Source organism: Herpailurus yagouaroundi, unplaced genomic scaffold (genome assembly GCF_014898765.1).
Source record: "Herpailurus yagouaroundi ecotype Mexico unplaced genomic scaffold, PumYag 213, whole genome shotgun sequence".
Taxonomy (NCBI): domain Eukaryota; kingdom Metazoa; phylum Chordata; class Mammalia; order Carnivora; family Felidae; genus Herpailurus; species Herpailurus yagouaroundi.
The window spans coordinates 14,996,064-15,013,191 of record NW_024412444.1 but is presented as its reverse complement, the minus strand read 5'-3'; the positions used below and the strand labels follow the sequence as shown (position 1 = coordinate 15,013,191).

The window sequence follows — 17,128 nt, the reverse complement described above, 5'->3', positions numbered from 1 at the left end:
AATGTGAGGGGCGCCTGGGTGGTGCAGTCGGTTAAGCGTCCGACTTCAGCCAGGTCACGATCTCGCGGTCCGGGAGTTCGAGCCCCGCGTCAGGCTCTGGGCTGATGGCTCAGAGCCTGGAGCCTGTTTCCAATTCTGTGTCTCCCCCTCTCTCTCTGCCCCTCCCCCGTTCATGCTCTGTCTCTCTCTGTCCCAAAAATAAATACGTTGAAAAAAAAAATTAAAAAAAAAAATGTGAAAGCCATTCTTTTTTTTTTTTTTTTTGAAGCCATTCTTAAAGCTTTTGGTGGGTGGGGTTCGCTCACAGGCTGTGGTTTGCTAGAACCCTGTTCAGGATGATGCCCACCTCTCCTTATCCAGGCCCAGAGTTCCTTGATGGCTTCCTTTATCCCCCCTGGTGAGATAGCACCCACTATCCAGCTGGGATCCTCTCAGGCTGTTGGGAGAGACTCCCTTTTCTGTTCTTAATAAGGCTGGCTCAGGGCACCTGGGTGACTTAGTCAGTTAAGCATCTGACTTCGGCTTAGGTCATGATCTCACAGTTCACAAGTTTGAGCCCTGCATTGGGCTCTGTGCTGACAGCTCAGAGCCTGGAGCCTGCTTTGGATTCTGTGTCTCCCTGTCTCTCTGCCCCTCCCCTACTCATGTTCTGTCTCTCTCAAAAATAAATAAACATTAAAAAAAAAAAAAAAACAAGTAAAATAAACATAAAAAAAAAAAAAAAAGGCCAGCTCTGGTCTGGCCCAGCACTATGGGGATCCTGAGGTGTTTGGGACGCAATCTTGGGAACTCAGGAACCTTTGGACGGCCACCCCTTGGGTCCCACTCACTTGCCCCTGCATTCTGCCCACAGAAGTCCCCTGGAGACTACAGCAACTTTGACCAGGAGTTCCTGAACGAGAAGGCACGCCTCTCCTACACCGACAAGAACCTCATCGACTCCATGGACCAAACTGCATTTGCTGGCTTCTCCTTCGTGAACCCCAAATTTGAGAGACTCCTGGAAAAGTGAGACTTCCAGACATGCCCCCCAACCCTCCCCAGCTGAGGAGCCTGCGTCAGCCAGCACGGCCTGCCCATCCAGCCCGAGGCAGAGCAGACTGGGCGTCCCCCTTCATCGGTACCTGCCCGCCCCCACCCCCAACAATGAGCAACAGTGTGATTGTCTGATTTCTGCTGCTGCCACCCCCTTACCTCCAGGAGGGGCCTCAGCTCCTGTCTGGCTGGGCTCTTGTGGTACTTCTGTGAACTATGTGTGAATTTGCTTTTCCTCTGCCATCAGAGGGAAATTGTAAATCCTGTGTTTCATTACTTGAATGTAGTTATCTATTGAAAAAATATATTATACACACACACACACACACATATATATAATAGGCTGTATATATTGCTCAGTATAGAAGAAACATATGAGGGACTGGTGATCTATTGATTTTTTAAAATATATATGTATATATATATACATATATACACAGATACATGTATGTGACCACAAAAAACAAAAAAGAGCACAAGCTGTTTGAACCACCAGGTTCTTTTATCTGTGTGTCTGAATAAACACCAAATGGTACTGACCTGGCTGTCGGGACACATTTGTCCCAGGAACGCTGGTGGCCGCTGCTCCCACTTCTGGAAGCTCTATCCTGGAAGCTAACTGAGCTGTTAGCTGCAGACACAGATGCCTGGGTTTTCATGCAAATGTGTTTGTATTTATGGGTTTCCTGTGCCTCTAAGGCCCTGGGCCTAAAGCAGAAACCTTTTTTCTGGGTGGCTGAAGGGAGTCCTGAATGTGTCTGTGGGGCGATGGGAGGAGGTGGGACCCACCACAGGCTGTGTTAGGAGAGTGAGGGCCAGTCTGGAAGAGCAGAGAGACATGAGCAAAGGCTTGGAGGCTGGCCCGGACTGGGGAGGACAGAGAAGAGGAAGGAAATAGGGCTGAGGCTTCAGGCCCATCTAGATTCAAATCCCAGCGTAGCCAAAAGACATGGGCCTATCACTTAATCATCTTAAGGCTCAGCTTCCTCAACTGTAAAATGGGGACAAGGCGAGGTGATAACTAGATGGAACTCTGTATCTCATCGCTATTTTTCCCTGTCCCTGCCACAGAGAAGTCTGTGTTAGAGTTCTAGAATCTACTTCTCAAGAGTCCTTGCCTGCCTGGGGAAGGGGAGGGGAGCAGGATGGGAGAAGAAGGATGAGAACACGCTGAGCAGCTGCATCGGGGTTGAGCACCATGCTCCAGTGTGCCTGCGGTGTAGTGAGGACACTGGCTCCGAGAGACAAAGGTGGCGACCAGTGACCCCTGAGCATGGGCAGCTCTCCCTTACCGCCACCTCGGTGTTTCCCTCCCTCTGGCTTCCCATTTCTTCCTCTCAGCCTCTTTCCCTACTCCTCCCCCCTTCTCTACCACCACCCCCCCCCACTCTAGGCCACAGGCCTGAGGCAGGGCCTGCCCTCCAGCCCCCCTGGTCCAGCCCCTGGCCCTTCATCCCTGGAGGTGGGCAAAATGCCCCAGTGCCTGATTGGTTGGCCCTGACAGCCGGGCAGCTGACTTCCAGCAAGTTCATTTTTCTGGGCTGAGGTACAAGTTTCCAAGGCTGGAGAGAGGTGGGATGAGGTGGGGCTGGTACTGGCCAGGGGAGGGGGCTGTGGGGATGGGGGCAGCAAACTCTCCCCAGAGAGACTAAAGGCCCCCTCCCCTCTCCATCCACCAGCCGTACTCTCTGGAAAGCAGTTGTTGAATCCCCCCTCTGCTGAACAGCAGTGAAAACCCCCGAAGTGGGACTCACGGTCCGGTGGAAGAGACAGCGTGGCATGGGCTGTGCTGGGGGATCCCGACCCCTACCTCTGCTGCAATACACACAAGGCCCTGAGAGACCCCGTGGGGCTGTGCAGAGTGAATTTAGAACGAAAGTACAGTTGGTGTTTGAACTCCAAGCCTCTCTCCATTGTTCTGCAGCTCCAAGGCAGAGCCTTGCACCGAGAGCCCCAGCTTCCTCCTGTGTGGAGTGGGGATGAGTGGTTTATCAGTCAGAGGGAGCAGAGGGTGATGGGAAGAATGTGGTGCTGAGAGTCAGGAGCCTGGAGTTTGAGTTTCACTCTGCCATCCACGAGGTTTTTCATTGAGCTTCAGTTCCCTCATCTGTAAAATGGGACAATCTTGCTGCTTTGAGGAGCTCTTGGCTTTAGGGAGCCCCTTAAGGACTGATGCTTGTACCCCACAGGGTACAAGAGCCCAGGAAAGGGCAGGGGCTGGGTCTGTGGAGCCCACCTCAAGCAGCCTGGGAAGGGGAAGCAATGGCCAGGGTGCTGCCAAACTCCCTGGGAGGCTGTGTGGCTCCAGGCCTGTTGTCAGAGCTGGGTAGGTGCCAGGCCTGACCCGGCAGCCTCAGGAAATGCCTCTTGTGGCTGGGCCCAGAACCACATTTACACTGAAACCTGGGGATCCAGAAGCAGGCAGGCTGTTCCCCTCCACCTACCAAGTAGGTGTGCAAACGGAGCAGTGAGCTCAGCCCCCCTCACCCCCTGCAGGGGTCAGATGGAGTGCTGTGCCCTGTCCGAAATGTGTGCCAGGCCTCGAGCTCAGTGCTGGGCAGGCATGGTAACGGATGCAGGAGGGCCTGGGGGGCAGGAACATGGGCTCTGCTGTCAGATGGCCCCGGGTTCGACTCCTGCTTGTCCCTAGTTGGTGACCTCAGGGAGTGACAACCTCCTGGAGCTTCAACCTCCTTTTCTGTGAAGTGGGGATAACCATGCTGCTGCTTGTGGGTGAGGAGGAGGACTCTAAGAGCTCCCCACGGACTCAGGACACAAAAATAAGCTTAGTCAACAGCAGTCATGTGATTCCATTCCCTCAATCAGGACAGAGGACCTACCAGCTGCACGTGCAGTTTGAATTCCTGGGCCTCTGACTGGACAGTGGGGAGCAACTTGGCAGTTTCGATTAAAACCTCAGACGCCCCCACCCCATGTCCCAGCCATCCCCCTTCTCAGGCAGAGCTGCTCAGAGGAACCTCACCCACAGGCCCCAGGAGGCTGGCCCAGGATGCCTGCCATCGCATGGATTAATTGGAAGGAAGCAGAAAGCCCAGCAGTTGGGGAGCTGGTTGAATACTTTCCTAACATAAAAAGTGGTGCAAGGCCAGGAGACCAAAATGAGCAAGTTAGAAAGATTCAGAGTGACTCCACCCAGTAGTTCTATGTGCCAGCTTATGAAGGCACCCATAGGTTCTGGGAGCACAGGGCGGGGCTACAGAGAGGGATGAATGAACAAATGGACTGCCCAGACCAAAGTCCCTTTAAGTCTCTCAAATTCAGCATGCAGCACGTACTGATGAGACATGGCCACTGTGCCAAGTTCTAAGCAGCAGGTCTCAGCGCTGACAGCACGTTGGAACCTCATGCTCAGGGTGCCTGTGTCTAATAAAAAATGGTGATCTCTGGAGAAGGACCAGGCATCAGCATTTTTAAAGCTCCCTGGAGGGTCCAACCTGCATCGATTAGGAGCCAGTTAGGTGGGAGCCATGAATCTGCATTTTGCCCAGTAATCCAAGGGAAGTCAGGAAATGCTGCTCTGGAGCACCTGGGTGGCTCAGTTGGTTTCAGAGTCTGACTTCGGCTCAGATCATGATCTCATGGCTCTTGAGTTCAGGCCTGCATCAGTCTCTCTGCGCAGAGCCCACTTCGGATCATCTGTTTCCCCACCCCCCCTCTCTGCCCTCTACGGCTCTCTCTCTCTCTCAAAAAATAAGTAAACATTAAAAAAAATAATAAAAAGGAAACGCTGCTCTGAACAGGCCACACCCTGGAAGGTGAAGTCACCAGCCTTTACCGCTGGGACCCTGAGTCCAGGAGCTCCGTGGCCAGAAAGCCTGAAGCTGGCTGTGCTACAGCGCCCTCTGGTGGCCGGTTTTGCTGCAGGCTCAGGCCAGGGAGGACCCGCTTTCTGCCAGATACTGTGTTGAGTTCTTAATCCCCATCGTGTCAGTAGTCCCTGGGGAAATATTCCAGCAAGGAGATGCTGGAGGACCATTTTTAAGAGACTCAGGGATGCGAAGGTTATACATCTATACGTCTGTCCTGACCTGTAAAAGGATCCTGGGGCTAGTCCATATCTCTAACCCATTCTCTGGCATTCATCCCAACATCACAGTCACATTTCCTTAATTTATTCCTTATTAAAGTGTGCATAGCTGATATGAGCTGGGAGCTCCCTGTTCTCCTCAAGTTTTAATAGCAGGAAACGAGGTGTTTCGAATTTGCCAAGGTGGGAGGGGCTAGTGAGTCCAGGACCTCCCACGGATGCTCTTGGCCTCATTCCAGCAGGCTGGGGGTTTGTACTCTGGAGCCCACCGTGCACCTGCCTTCTCTTTGGCCCCTCTTAGCTGGGTGGGACCTCTGGCTCCCTCTTGCGGTCTGACTGTGCCCAGCAGGTGACCTCAGACTACCCTGTGGGTGGTTAGAGGCTGGAAAAGCTCCTGTTGGTTCCTCTGAGTCCTGACTACCTTCCCAGGCACCTTCTTATCTTCTTGGTTCTGGCGAAGGGGAGATGCGCGCAACTGGAAAATGGAACCTGGTAGCAGAGAAGGGGAAGGGGGGCAAAGGAAGACCCTCAAAGGTGGATTCTAGGCCCAAGTCAGTACGGCTCAGGTGAGGCCAGACCTGTGAGGTTTGGGGCACTCCCTGGGTCTTTCATGTGATTGAATACAACCCTCTGTAGTCTCAGTGATTTAAACCTTTGAAACTTTGGGGCGCCTGGGTGGCTCAGTCGGTTAAGCGTCCGACTTCAGCTCAGGTCGTGATCTCACACTCCATGAGTTCAAGCCCTGCGTCGGGCTCTGTGCTGACAGCTCAGAGCTTGGAGCCTGCTTCAGATTCTGTGTCTCCCTCTCTCTCTGCCGCTCCCCTGCTCATGCTCTGTCTCTCTGTGTCTCAAAAATAAATAAAAACATTAAAAAAAATAAACCTTTGAAACTTTAACACCAGTCCCCAAATCAGGCTTTTTCAGCGACCTTAGAAGACCCCCAATTTATTCTCTTTCCCTGCTGAGAAATACATACTCTGAAAGCCCTGCTATTTACTGTTCAGCCCACATTAAGCACCATACAAAGCTCCAAGTCTTCTGGGGGAAGATATTTTCCTTTTTATTCTTCTGAGATGGGAGTTTAGCTTTCTGCTGATTTCACCTGTGTTGGTGGAGGGACGATTTCTGTGGGTGGCATGGCAGTTTGGGGCTCTGTTACCAAATTCATGCATTCTGACACAGAATGGGTGCCTGCTCTGTGCCAGGAGCTCAACAGGCAGCCTTTGGAGCTGTCACTCAACAGGGCTGATCTTGCACTTACTGTGTGTGTGTGTTTTAAGAGCTCGTGAAGGGGACACCCTGAGTCTAGCACTGTGCTTGATGCTTTCCCTACAGCATCGAAGACAATTAATCCTCACAACAGTCCCATGAGGAGAAAACTGGTAGTCTTCCCATTTTATAAATCAGCAAACTAGGCTCTGAGAGGTCAAGGACAACTTGCCCTGGGGCTCTGGGCTGGGGGCTCTGTTGTGATGTTTTCTGCAGAGACAAGAAATCTCCCACAGTCTCCAGGGCTTGCTCAGGAGCTATTAGGGAGAGCATGTGAGTCCCTTGCCCTGGTCCCCAAAGGCTCCAGAAAGAGGGAAGGTGGGCCTGGTGACAGGCAGAGACAATGGAGGGCAGGTAGGATGGGGCATGGGCAAGCTGCCATAGAGCTGAAAGGACCCTCAGAGAGGGTGAATCTTCAGTGGGGATCTCTGTGGATTCACGATGGAAAACTGAGCTTAAAGAAGGAAAGGGGTGGGGCACCTGGGTGGCTCGTCCGTTGAGCTACTGACTTTGGCTCAGGTCATGATCTTGCGATTCGTGAGTTTGAGCCCTGCATGGGGCTCGCTACTGTCAGCATGGAGCCCAGTGCAGAACCTCTGTCCCCCTCTCTCTGCCCCTCCCCTGCTCACACTGCCTCTCAAAAATAAACATTTCAAAAACAACAACAAAAAAAAAAAAAGGAAAGGGGCTGGGCTGGGTCACACAGGGAGGCAGAAGCTGGGACAAAGGCAGACCCTCAGGGGGAACAGCCATTTGTGTCCCCAGCCTTCCCCTTCCCGTAGGGCAGCAGCGTGCCTCCTCCTTTCTGTCCACTGCAGGCTCACACCGAGCCCGGCACACAGTGGGCAGTCAGGAAACGCTGATGAATGAACACGAGTGAGCATGAAGCATCCACTGAGCCCTTGCTATACCCCCAGCACTGTCCTGCCCCTCCTTCTCTGTCCCCTGCCCCTGCTCTGGGATGGGGAGGGTCAAGGGTAAGTAGGGACAAGCAGGGAAGGCTGCCAGTCCTGCCGGGTGGCCTTAGCAGTGGCAGGTGACCAGAACCCAGCGACCTCAGAAGGTGATGTCCACCATCTGGTGGGTGGCAGAGATCCAAAGCCCGTTTAAGAGAAAGGCAGCTGCGGCTGGTCACAGTCCAGTAGAAACCTGCCATCAATAATATTGGCAAGTCCTCTGAAGCAACTTCCTGGGTTTTAAATCATGAGTTCAGAAACAATTAAGCATACTTTGAATCAAATAAGTTAAAAATAATGCATTTCATAAAAGGCTTGCTTTGAATTAAAAATGGATCTCGTTAAGCTTAAATGTTCTTGAATGCCCCGTTTGAAAACAATGTCTTTTTTAAAGCTATTCCTCTAAATGTGCCAGTGGTTTTATTTTTCTTTAATGTTTATTTATTTATTTTGAGTGGCGGAGGGGCAGAGGGAGGAAGAGAGAATCCCAAGCAGGCTCTGCTCTGTCAGCACAGAGCCCTCTGCAGGGCTTGATCTCACAAACCATGAGGTCATGACCTGAGCCAAAGTCGAGAGTCGGACACTTAAGTGACTGAGCCACCCAGGTGCCCTGAAAACAATGTATGTTTAAAAAAGAAAAAAAGATTGTCTTTAAGTCCTCATGCAGGTTTGTCAATAGCTGGATGTCAAACGCCCCTGTTTTTGTGGGAATCGTATTCGTACTCAGCCTAATGTGTGCCAGAAGGTGGCAGTGCTTATGGCCAACCCATAGGATGCAGGTGTGGAGCCAATATAGGTGTACACCTGCCTGACCCATCCCCAGCTGTTACTCGGCCTCTCTGAGCCTCAGTTTCCTCACCTGTAGCTTGTTCATAACAGCACCTTCTTTTTTTTTCTTTTTTTAAATGTTTTTATTTATTTTTGAGACAGAGAGAGAGCATGAGCAGTGGAGGAGCAGAGAGAGAGGCAGACACAGAATCCAAAGCAGGCTCCAGGCTCTGAGCTGTCAGCACAGAGCCCGACGCGGGGCTCGAAGTCACAGACCGTGAGATCATGACCTGGGCTGAAGTCGGACGCTTAACCGACGGAGCCACGCAGGCGCCCCGACAGCACCTTCTTTATAAGGTTGTGAAGCTACTGCACGGAAGCCTTCTTGCAGCTTGGCACCCGGTAAGCACTCAGGGAATCTGAGACTATTGTTCTTATGAACTCCGTGAATGTTTTACTTCATGCATGCTTGCCTCATAACAAGGCTGTCAGTACAAGCCCAGACTAGTAGCATCCGGGAAACCTGTAGAAAGGGAGAGGACGTAGTTTCCCTGGGTCGGGAGTGAAGAGCAGTGGATTGTGAGTTGAGAGCGGATTCCAGACCTGGCAGCAACGTCCTTCACTGCTGCCCTCGCTAGGGGCTCTGGACATGAGCCAGCTCGACAGCAGGAAAATGAGGGTCTAAGGCTGATATGAACGGTGAGTGGGTCTCATGTGGATTTAAGTTATGAAAAAGAAAAATTGAATGTCAAATACCCCCACTCTTGGCACAAATTAAAACCAAGTGATATGAAAGGCAGTAATTACCACTGTCATGAAATTCTATTGAAAGTTATGGCTGCGGCAGAAAGAACCCCTGCCCCCTCCTGTGTGGGTCTTACACCCCACGCTGAAATCTCTCCTCAAGCCTCATGAGCCTCCCGAGCATGTTGCAGAGGCAGAGCTGGAGAACCCCCCTGCCCCCCACACCGAGTCCCCCAAATGCATCTCCTGCTGGTAGCATCTGGGCTGCGGGGATAGGCAGGTTGCACTGATGTTTCTCTAGTAGCTATGAAGGTCAGATCCTGCACGGGTGGCTTTTCTAACACATTTCTGGTCATGACTCCCAGAAGAAAGCCGATTCATTCTGTGAGCATTTAGTATGCACTGTTTGTCAGGGCCTCTGCAGGATGGGAGGAAACCGGTGCAAACAAGGAACAGGCCTCATGGTCTCCTGGGGGAGGCAGGTGTGTGAGCAGACAATTGCAGGAGGATGGGGTGAGGCGCCTGGTGGACTGTGGGTACGGAGAGGGTGTGCTGGTTTTTCCTGGGAGAGCAGCGGGGACTGAGAAAAGCCTTCTGGAAGAGGAGACATCTAATCTGGAGATCTAAAGAATGAATAGGTCCTTGCAACCCCTACCATCTGCTAATTGCTGACGTTCGAAGCAGTGGGTCCCTGTTAGCAAGGGTGGGCTGTAAATTGGCCCCCTTCTCCTGGAAGGCAATTGGTACTCTTTGGGGAGGCTGAGGACCCAGAGTTTGCACTGCTGGAGAAAGTCTTGGTGGTAGCCACAGGTGCAGGAATGTTCGTTGCCTCGTTGTTTGTAAAATACAAAGTTGGAAACAACTGAATGTCCTCAATAGGAGACTAGATCCAGAACTGCAGGTGGATTCCTGCGGCAGAATACTGGTTCCTCTGCTTTCTCTGTGGGAGAAAGCTGCCGGCTTCAGGGCTTCGACACTGATAAAATCTCAAATCCACAGTTGAGGGCAGGTCACATGGCGGAAGGGTAAGTGCAAAGTGATGAAATAGTACTGTGTGGAGCTCAGACTGCAGTTCGGTGTGAAGTTCAAGTTCACAGACCAGGGGTGGGAATGTGGGGCCAGGACACTGGCCACCTCTTGGGGGTGAGGGAGATGCATGGGGTCTGGAGGGTACCTGAAGGGCTCAACTTCCATCTGTAATGTTTTGCCTCTTAAGACAAATCTGAAACATGTAAGGAAAACCTTTAGAAGCTCATAGAACTCCATGGAGGGTCTGTAGCTGCTGTTTTAATCTCTGTGCCTATCTTTACGTTCAGAATGTATCATGAGTTTTAAAGGTGTTTTTTAAAGAACTGCCAGGCATTCTGTCTCTTGACCTGACTGCTGGTTACACAGGTATCTCTTTTTTTTTAACAATTTGTTACACTGTGTATCTGTTCTATGTGCTTTTCTTTATGGAGGTGACATTTCAGTTTTTAAAAGTTAGGGGCTCCTGCGTGGCTCAGTCGGTTGGGCGGCCGACTACAGCTCAGGTCATGATCTCACGGTCTGTGAATTCAAGCCCCGCGTCAGGCTCTGTCCTGAGAGCTCAGAGCCTGGAGCTTGCTTCGGATTCTGTGTCTCCCTCTCTCTCTGCCCCTTCCCTGCTTGCTCTCAGTCTGTCTGTCTGTCTCTCTCTCAAAAGTAATAAACAATAAAAAAAATTTTTTTTTAAGTTAAAAAGAATGAGCAGGTGAGAGGCTGGGGGCAGAGAAGCAGCCTCAGGCAGGGGTGAGTGCAGAGGCCTGGGAGCTGGGCAGAGCCCTTTATATACAGGTCCCCCAGGGATAAGTGGTCCCCTGAGTGGCAGTCCTGCTCCCAGCCCTGCCTATCTGTGGTTGGGCCCCCCTCTCCCCACCTGGCACCTAGGGGCTAGGCCTGATTCAGCCCCGAGCCTGCATGAGGCTGGCTAGAAATGGAGCTCTCAGGGAGGGACACCAGCTGGAGGTGAGAGGAGTGCTTCAGTGAAGTCTTTCAACCAGTGCCTGCTGGGCATGCGGCCTGAAGGTGGGGGTTACTAGGAGCTTGGCATTTCTTGGAGGCAGCGGGGGCGGGGCGGGGTGGGGGGGGTGGTGGCAGGAGAGGGCAGAGCCCTGGGGGGAGGTACAGAGGAGCACCTCACGTGGTTCCACTGGCAGCTGTCTTTAGGAGCTGGGAGGCTTTTTCCTGGGCTTTCAGAAGGTTGGGAAACACACAGCATGTGCAAGGGTGATGGCAAAGCTGCGTTACTCTGGGGGAGAGAAAATAAGCTTCAAGTAGAAAAGGTTGGGTTCTTAAACTCTCTGGTGCTCTCTCTGCACCTGCATGAGATGGGAAGTCAGACCCAGGCAAGGGGCTTGGACTACACGAGGAAGCAGAGTGCCTGACTTGGGTGGGAGTGCAGAGTGATTGGTCCTACAAGTGATCCTATTAAGAAAACTCTCAGGGGTGCTCAATTGGTTGAACTTCCGACTCCGACTTCGGCTCAGGTCATGATCTCATGGTTCGTGGGTTTCAGCTGTGTCGGGCTCTGGGCTGACAGCTCAGAGCCTGGAGCCTGCTTCAAATTCTGTGTCCCTCTCTCTCTGTCCCTCCCCTGCTTGTACTCGGTCTCTCTGTCTCTGTCTCTCAAAAATAAACATTATTATTTTTTTTTAAACTCTAAGGCATATAGGAAAGGATAGAGAAGGATTTTGCCCCAGACTAAGAAATAAAACATTGGAGGTAAAACTGCCCCCTTTATGCCTCCCTCCCCAGCACACACCCCTGTCATTTTCTCTATTCTTCCAGAGGGGCCAGAAGCCACTTTTAGTATGTGGAGCATTTCTCTGCACCACAGGCCTATAGGCATCCCTGAACATAGTCTAGGGAGTTGTCTTCCCTGTGTTTAAGCTTCATACAAACAGTATCTGTGTCCTGAGGACCCTGCTGCCCCTGGATATCCCCCGGGCATGCTTTCAAAATTGATTTTTGCTAAGTGTTGCAGCTCACGTGCTGTTCTTTTCTGTTTGTGAGAACTTTGAAATTCTCATGCCATACAATTCACCCATTTAAAGTGCAAAGTTCAGTGGCTTTCAGTGTGTTCGTGGAGTTGTGGAACTATGGCCACCATCAATGTGAGGACAGCTTCATCACCTAGAAAGGAACCCCACACCCCAATTCTCCCCTGTCCAACCCTAGACAACCACTAATTGACTTTCTGACTATAGACTTGCCTTTCAGGACATTTCATATAAATAGAATCATGCAATATGTAGTCTTCTGTGACTGGTTAAAGCATTGCTTTCCATGCATGGATGTTCCATCCTACACACAATTTATTTATCTAAATAAAGGATGTAGAATCCTGCTTTCAGCCAAGATGGAGTAAAGGGACTGTATTTACCTTCCTGACTGAAAAAAAAAAAAAAAAAAAAAAAAAAAAAAAAAACTAAAAAAAAAAAAATCAATGGAACAACAGTTCTCGAGATGCTGGACATCAGGCAGTGAAGGGCAGTGCTTCTTGAGAGATGGGGACAAAGGAGGTGAGCCCTCTGATTGCCTTGGCTTTACTGCCTGGAGACGGTCTCCAGGCCGAGAACAGGGCGGGAAACACAGGTGGTGCCCAGTGGGCTCCTCAAGTCGAGGAGAAGCAGCTAGAAGTTCAGGGAAGCCAAGGTGGCTAGAATTCAGTGTAGCCTACTGGAGATGAGAGAGAGAGAAAGCAGGCTGGAGAGATGCCCAGGATCCTCTCTGAGCACTCAGCTTGAGTGCCCATTGGTACACATGTGCAAGGAAAAGACCCAAGGCTGGGGAAAGAGCCCTCTGTGTGGATCAGAGGGAACAATCCTCAGAACCCACATAGGGGTGGAACAGGATCTGTTCCCAGAAGCCAGACTGCAGAAGCTCATGATTTAGGGGTTACTATATAAAATACCAAGAAAGTACATCCTAGAAAAAAGCCTGATAATTTTTATGAGAATTCAGAAAATATCCAGTGCTCAGTAAGGTAAAATTCACAATGTCTGATACCCAATCAGAAATAACCAGACATGAAAAGAAATAGTAGAAATATCAATCAATTAAAACTGACCCAAAGCCGGGGTGCCTCAGTGGCTTAGTTAAGCGTCTGACTCCTGATCTCAGCTCAGGTCATGATCTCGCAGTTTGTGAGTTTGAGCCCCATGTCGGGCTTTGCGCTGATGATGTGGACCTTATTTATGATTCTTTTTCTCCCTCTCTCTGCACCCCACCCCCGCTTGCACAATCTCTCTCAAAGTAAGTAAATAAACTTAAAGGACCCAGGGGCACCTGGACGGGTCAGTTGGTTAAGCGTCTGACTTTAGCTCAGGTCATGATCTCACAATTTGTGGGTTTGAGCCCCACATTGGGCTCTGTACTGACAACTCAGAGCCTAGAGCCTGCTTCAGATTCTGTGTCTGCCTCTCTCCCTGTTCCCCACTCACACTTTATCTCTCAAAAATAAACATTAAAAAAAAACTGACCCAAAACCAACACAATGTTAGAATAATCAAAGACATTAAAGTTATTATAACTGTATTCCATGTATTAAAAAAGTTATGTAGAGGATGACTAGGCAGGAGCACATAGGGTTTTTAGGACAGTGATATTATTCTGTGTGTTACTATCATGGTGGACACATGTCATTATACGTTTGTGCAAACCCACAGAAAATATAACCTGAAGAGTGAACCCTAATGTAAACTGTGGATTTGGGGTGATAATGATGTGTCAGTGTAAGTTCATCAACTGTATCAAATGCACCACTCTGGTGGGGATGTTGATAGGGAGGGAGGCTGTGCATATGTGGAGATGGGGGGGTGTATGGGAAATCTCTGCACCTCCCACTCAGGTTTGCTAAAAGATTATAGCCCATTAAACAAAAACAAAAATAAAAAAAAAAAAAAACAAACCAGAGATATGGAGGATAGAAAAACCCAAATCCTACTTCTAGAGATGAAAAACATGCTGGTTGGGATTAACAGCAGATTAGACATTGCAGATAAAACAATTAGTAAACTTGAAGACACAGGACTAGAAAGTATCCAAAAATGAAGCCCAGAGGAAAAAAATAATTAAAAAAAACAACAACAGAGCACCACTGAGTTGTGGTACAATTTTAAGCAATCTAATCTGCACGTAAGGGAAATCTCAGGAGGAGGAGGGGATAATGGTGCAAAAGAAAAAAATACTGGAAGAAATGATGGCAGAAAATTTCCATATTTGATGAAAACTATAAACCCACAGAGCCAAGAAGTTCAATGGACCCCAAACACACTAGGCAGAAGGAAAACTACACCAAAACATGTCACAATGAATTACATAAATAATTGATAAAAACCAGTGGTAAAAAGATCTTTGAAGTAGCCAGAGAAAACCATCATGTTACAGAGGAACCAAAAAACACAAGGATTCTCTTTGGAAACCATGTGAGTGAGGTGACAATGAGGACAAATCTTTAAAATATCAAAGGCAGGGGGGAAACCGTGTCAACCTGAAATTCTATGGCCTGCAAGGGTGTCATAAAGAGTCTTCAGGGGTACCTGGTCAGCTCACTCAGTAGAGCATGTGACTCTTGATCCGGGGGTTGTGAGTTCAAGCCCCACGTTGGGGAGCAGAATTTACTCAAAAAAAAAGTTTTTCAGATAGCCAAAGCCAAAGTAATTAATCTCCAACATGTATAGAAAATGTTAAAGGAAGACTTTCAAGCAGAAGAAAAAGTATTCCAGACGGAAATATAGATCCACACTGAGGAACAAAGAACACCAGCGACAGTGACTGTGTGGGTGGCTGGCATCGTAATGAAGCTTCGGCGAACTGTCATCTGGAGTTGCAAAGGCAGGCAAAGCCATTCCAGAGGTCACATGATTTAACATTCCTTTATAAAAGTAAAAGTCATTCCCGCTATAGCTGTGGATGCACTCCTGTGTTTCTATGGTGACGAAACGCAGGAAACCTTCGGCAATGTGTCTGCACATGGAACTCTTCCAACCACCATCACAAAGTTTTCTCAGGCTGATGTACTATTTTGCTACTCTTTTCTTAATTACCCACTTTGTTGGACAGCCATTCATGTGACATCTGCCCTGTGCAAAAGCATTGTCCCTGGCTATGTGGAGAAAATAAAGACGAAACAAGAAATTACCCAGGTTTTAAGGATTTCACAACTCAGAACACATTGCCTTGATAGAAGGTAATAAATCGAATTCCCTTATGAAAGGAAGAAATACAGAGAAGAGAGGAAGAGATTTCTCCTAGCCAGAGATCTCAGGAAGGCCATTTTCTAGGGAACCCTCTTAAGCATGAGAATTTAGAAATATTTAGTTTAGAAAGCCTGCAACTTATTTGTCATTGGTTGACAACTTATTAAAATATTAAATTTCTGGGGCACCTGCGTGGCTCAGTCGGTTAAACATTCGACTTCAGCTTAGGTCATGATCTCACGGTTTGTGAGTTCGAGGCCTATGTTGGGCTCTGTGCTGGCAGCTCAGAGCCTGGAGCCTGCTTCGGATTCTGTGTCTCTCTCTCTCTGTCCCTCTTCCCCGTTTCTCTCTCTCTGTCTCAAAAATATTAAAAAAAAAAAAAAGAAAGAAAGTGGATTCTGACTGTACTTAAGAGTCCAGGCATGGAAACCAATTTGACAATAAATTTCATATTAAAAAAAAAAAAAAATACAGACCTTGCTAAAGCCAAAAACAAAACAAAACAAAACCAAAACAGAGTCCAGGCAAATCAAGGGTACTTGGTGGCTCAGTTGGTTAAGCATCTGACTTTTGGTTTGGCTCAGGTCATGATCTCATGGTTCATGAGTTCGAGCCCCATGTTGAGCTGTCAGCACAGAGCCTGGAGCCTGCTTCAGGTTCTGTGTCTCCCTCTTTCTCTGCCCCTCCTCTGTTCACACTCAGGCTCTCTGTCAGTCTCAAAAATAAATATTAAAAAATTTTTTTAAATATTAAATTTTGGGTTAAAATATTAAAGTTTCTCCTGCTTCATCCTGCCCTCCCCCACCTTCTGTTATCCTACTGTGTTTGAGTTGGGAGGAGAGAGAGAGGACGGAAATGAGCACAGACAGTGAGGCAGTGGCGTGGGGAAGATAGTTTTTGCCCCCACGATGTCTAGATTAACTATCTCCAGAGGCTGGTGAGAGGGTGAGTGGCCTTGGAGATCACCACCGCACTTCCGGCTTGTGCACAGACTTCCCAAGCGTGTGGGCGATATGAACAGAGAGTCTGATGATATTTTGGTTTGGGAAGTTTAGGAACCTCTGGAAAGTCTGACTAGTTTGAATTTGATTTAATTTCAGACTCCAACTACTCTCTGCCTTTATTTTCTCTTGGTTTAGCAAACCCCTTTTTGAGCCTTGTAGTCTGCATTGTCTTTGCTAAGGAAAGCCACAGGAAGGCATTGCCTGGGGCCTAGGACCTGGTACTTGCAGAAGGAAATCTCCTATCTCTTCATTAACCAGCTTTGGGAAGTCACAGGCCTGGAGGCCATGGACTGGGGCTGGCTCACCTTTGGATTCCTCTTTGCACAGAACCTGGGCAATGGAAAGCATTCAGTAAAACACTGGAGAAGGAAAGAAAGAAGTTCCTCTTCCTGCAAAAGTAAAATCAGAAGTATTCAAGGCCATATCATTCCACCCCTTCCGCGAGGCCTCCAGTCAAGCTAGATGTTTGCTGTTGCCCAGATAGCCCGTGCCTTCCTCCTGGAAGGCCCTCGCCCACCCCCCATGTACACACAGCCCACTCTGTCAGAATCCAGTCTGTTTCCTGGATGTAACCTCCTCCAGAAGCCTCTTGTGATTGTACCCTCCACCCCCACCAATCTCTCGCTTCTTCCTGTTTGGTCCTCTTTTCCTGGGCCAGACTGACTTGTGTTTTCCCCAGCCCTAAGTGTTTAGGCACCAGCCCAAGCTGGGGAGGGGTAGGAGGCAGAAGAGGAAGTGGGAGAGAACCGAGAGAAGCTGGAACTGGGCCTGTACTGGGGCCTGGACAGTGAGGGGGAGACAGTTTGAGGGGAGGCCGAGTGGGGGGCAGAAGGCCACTCAGGGCCTCGGCCAGTGTCTGGGCTTCATCTGGTGGGAGTCATGGAAAGGGGGCTGTTGAACAGGAGAGTATTTGTACCAGGTTCTAGAAGGTTCCTTGGGCTGCCACACTGAGAATGAGCTGAGGGGATGGAAAGAGGTCAAGAGGTGGCTGGAGGCCATTGACTGTCACCTGAGCAGGGGGAGGTGATGGAGGTCTGGACTAGGATGAATGGGGCAGGAAGTGGCACATTGCGGGTCACGTAG

General features: G+C 49.5%; 2 protein-coding genes across 5 annotated transcripts in view; one reads left to right on the top strand and one right to left on the bottom strand.

The window, feature by feature from the left end:
- Positions 1-1,574, top strand: part of PRKCD (protein kinase C delta) — a 30,056-nt gene extending 28,482 nt beyond the window's left edge. The window contains exon 19 of the mRNA XM_040454799.1: positions 854-1,574. Coding sequence (XP_040310733.1) covers positions 854-1,012 — 159 coding nt within the window. The 3' untranslated portion in view covers positions 1,013-1,574. The remainder of the gene's footprint in view (positions 1-853) is intronic.
- An 802-nt stretch (positions 1,575-2,376) lies between these two features.
- The window catches only part of TKT (transketolase), a 44,759-nt gene continuing 30,007 nt past the window's right edge, over positions 2,377-17,128 (bottom strand). For 3 of the 4 annotated variants that reach the window (XM_040454802.1, XM_040454803.1, XM_040454800.1), the window contains 2 exons: positions 16,008-16,021; positions 2,377-2,388 (listed from right to left, as the gene is read on the bottom strand). Coding sequence is in view for 1 of the 4 variants with exons in the window: in XM_040454804.1 (XP_040310738.1) it covers position 2,391; positions 16,150-16,159 (11 nt within the window). In the remaining 3 variants the exon portion in view is untranslated. Of the gene's footprint in view, positions 2,392-16,007; positions 16,022-16,149; positions 16,160-17,128 lie in introns of all 4 variants that reach the window. The other variant, XM_040454804.1, reaches the window with a different exon arrangement.